The sequence below is a fragment of the Buceros rhinoceros genome, unplaced genomic scaffold (assembly GCF_000710305.1).
Source record: "Buceros rhinoceros silvestris isolate BGI_N320 unplaced genomic scaffold, ASM71030v1 scaffold2190, whole genome shotgun sequence".
Lineage (NCBI taxonomy): Eukaryota > Metazoa > Chordata > Aves > Bucerotiformes > Bucerotidae > Buceros > Buceros rhinoceros.
In genome coordinates this window covers 3,911-4,210 of record NW_010389976.1, presented here as the reverse complement: position 1 = coordinate 4,210, position 300 = coordinate 3,911, and the positions used below count along the sequence as shown (strand labels likewise).

Genomic DNA, 300 nt, shown 5'->3' with positions numbered 1-300 from the left:
GAGCGGTTTGGGATGGAGGAGGGTGGCAGAGGGGTTTGGAGCAGAGGAGATGGTCAGAAAGCCTCTCTGGGGAGCTGAAGGTCAGCAGAGCCCCTGCGGTTGCCTCACACCTCTCCCGCCGCGGCAGACCCAGGAGGCCCAAGTGCTGAAGCAGCTGGCGGAGAAGCGGGAGCACGAGCGGGAGGTGCTGCACAAGGCGCTGGAGGAGAACAACAACTTCAGCCGCCTGGCCGAGGAGAAACTCAACTACAAGATGGAGCTGAGCAGGGAGATCCGCGAAGCACATCTCGCCGCCTTGCG

The 300-nt window shown here is 63.3% G+C and overlaps 1 protein-coding gene across 1 annotated transcript in view; it reads left to right on the top strand.

The window, feature by feature from the left end:
* Positions 1–300, top strand: part of STMN3 (stathmin-like 3) — a 2,783-nt gene that overhangs the window by 1,128 nt on the left and 1,355 nt on the right. The window contains exon 3 of the mRNA XM_010135853.1: positions 128–300. This exon is cut by the window's right edge and continues 14 nt beyond it. Coding sequence (XP_010134155.1) covers positions 128–300 — 173 coding nt within the window. The remainder of the gene's footprint in view (positions 1–127) is intronic.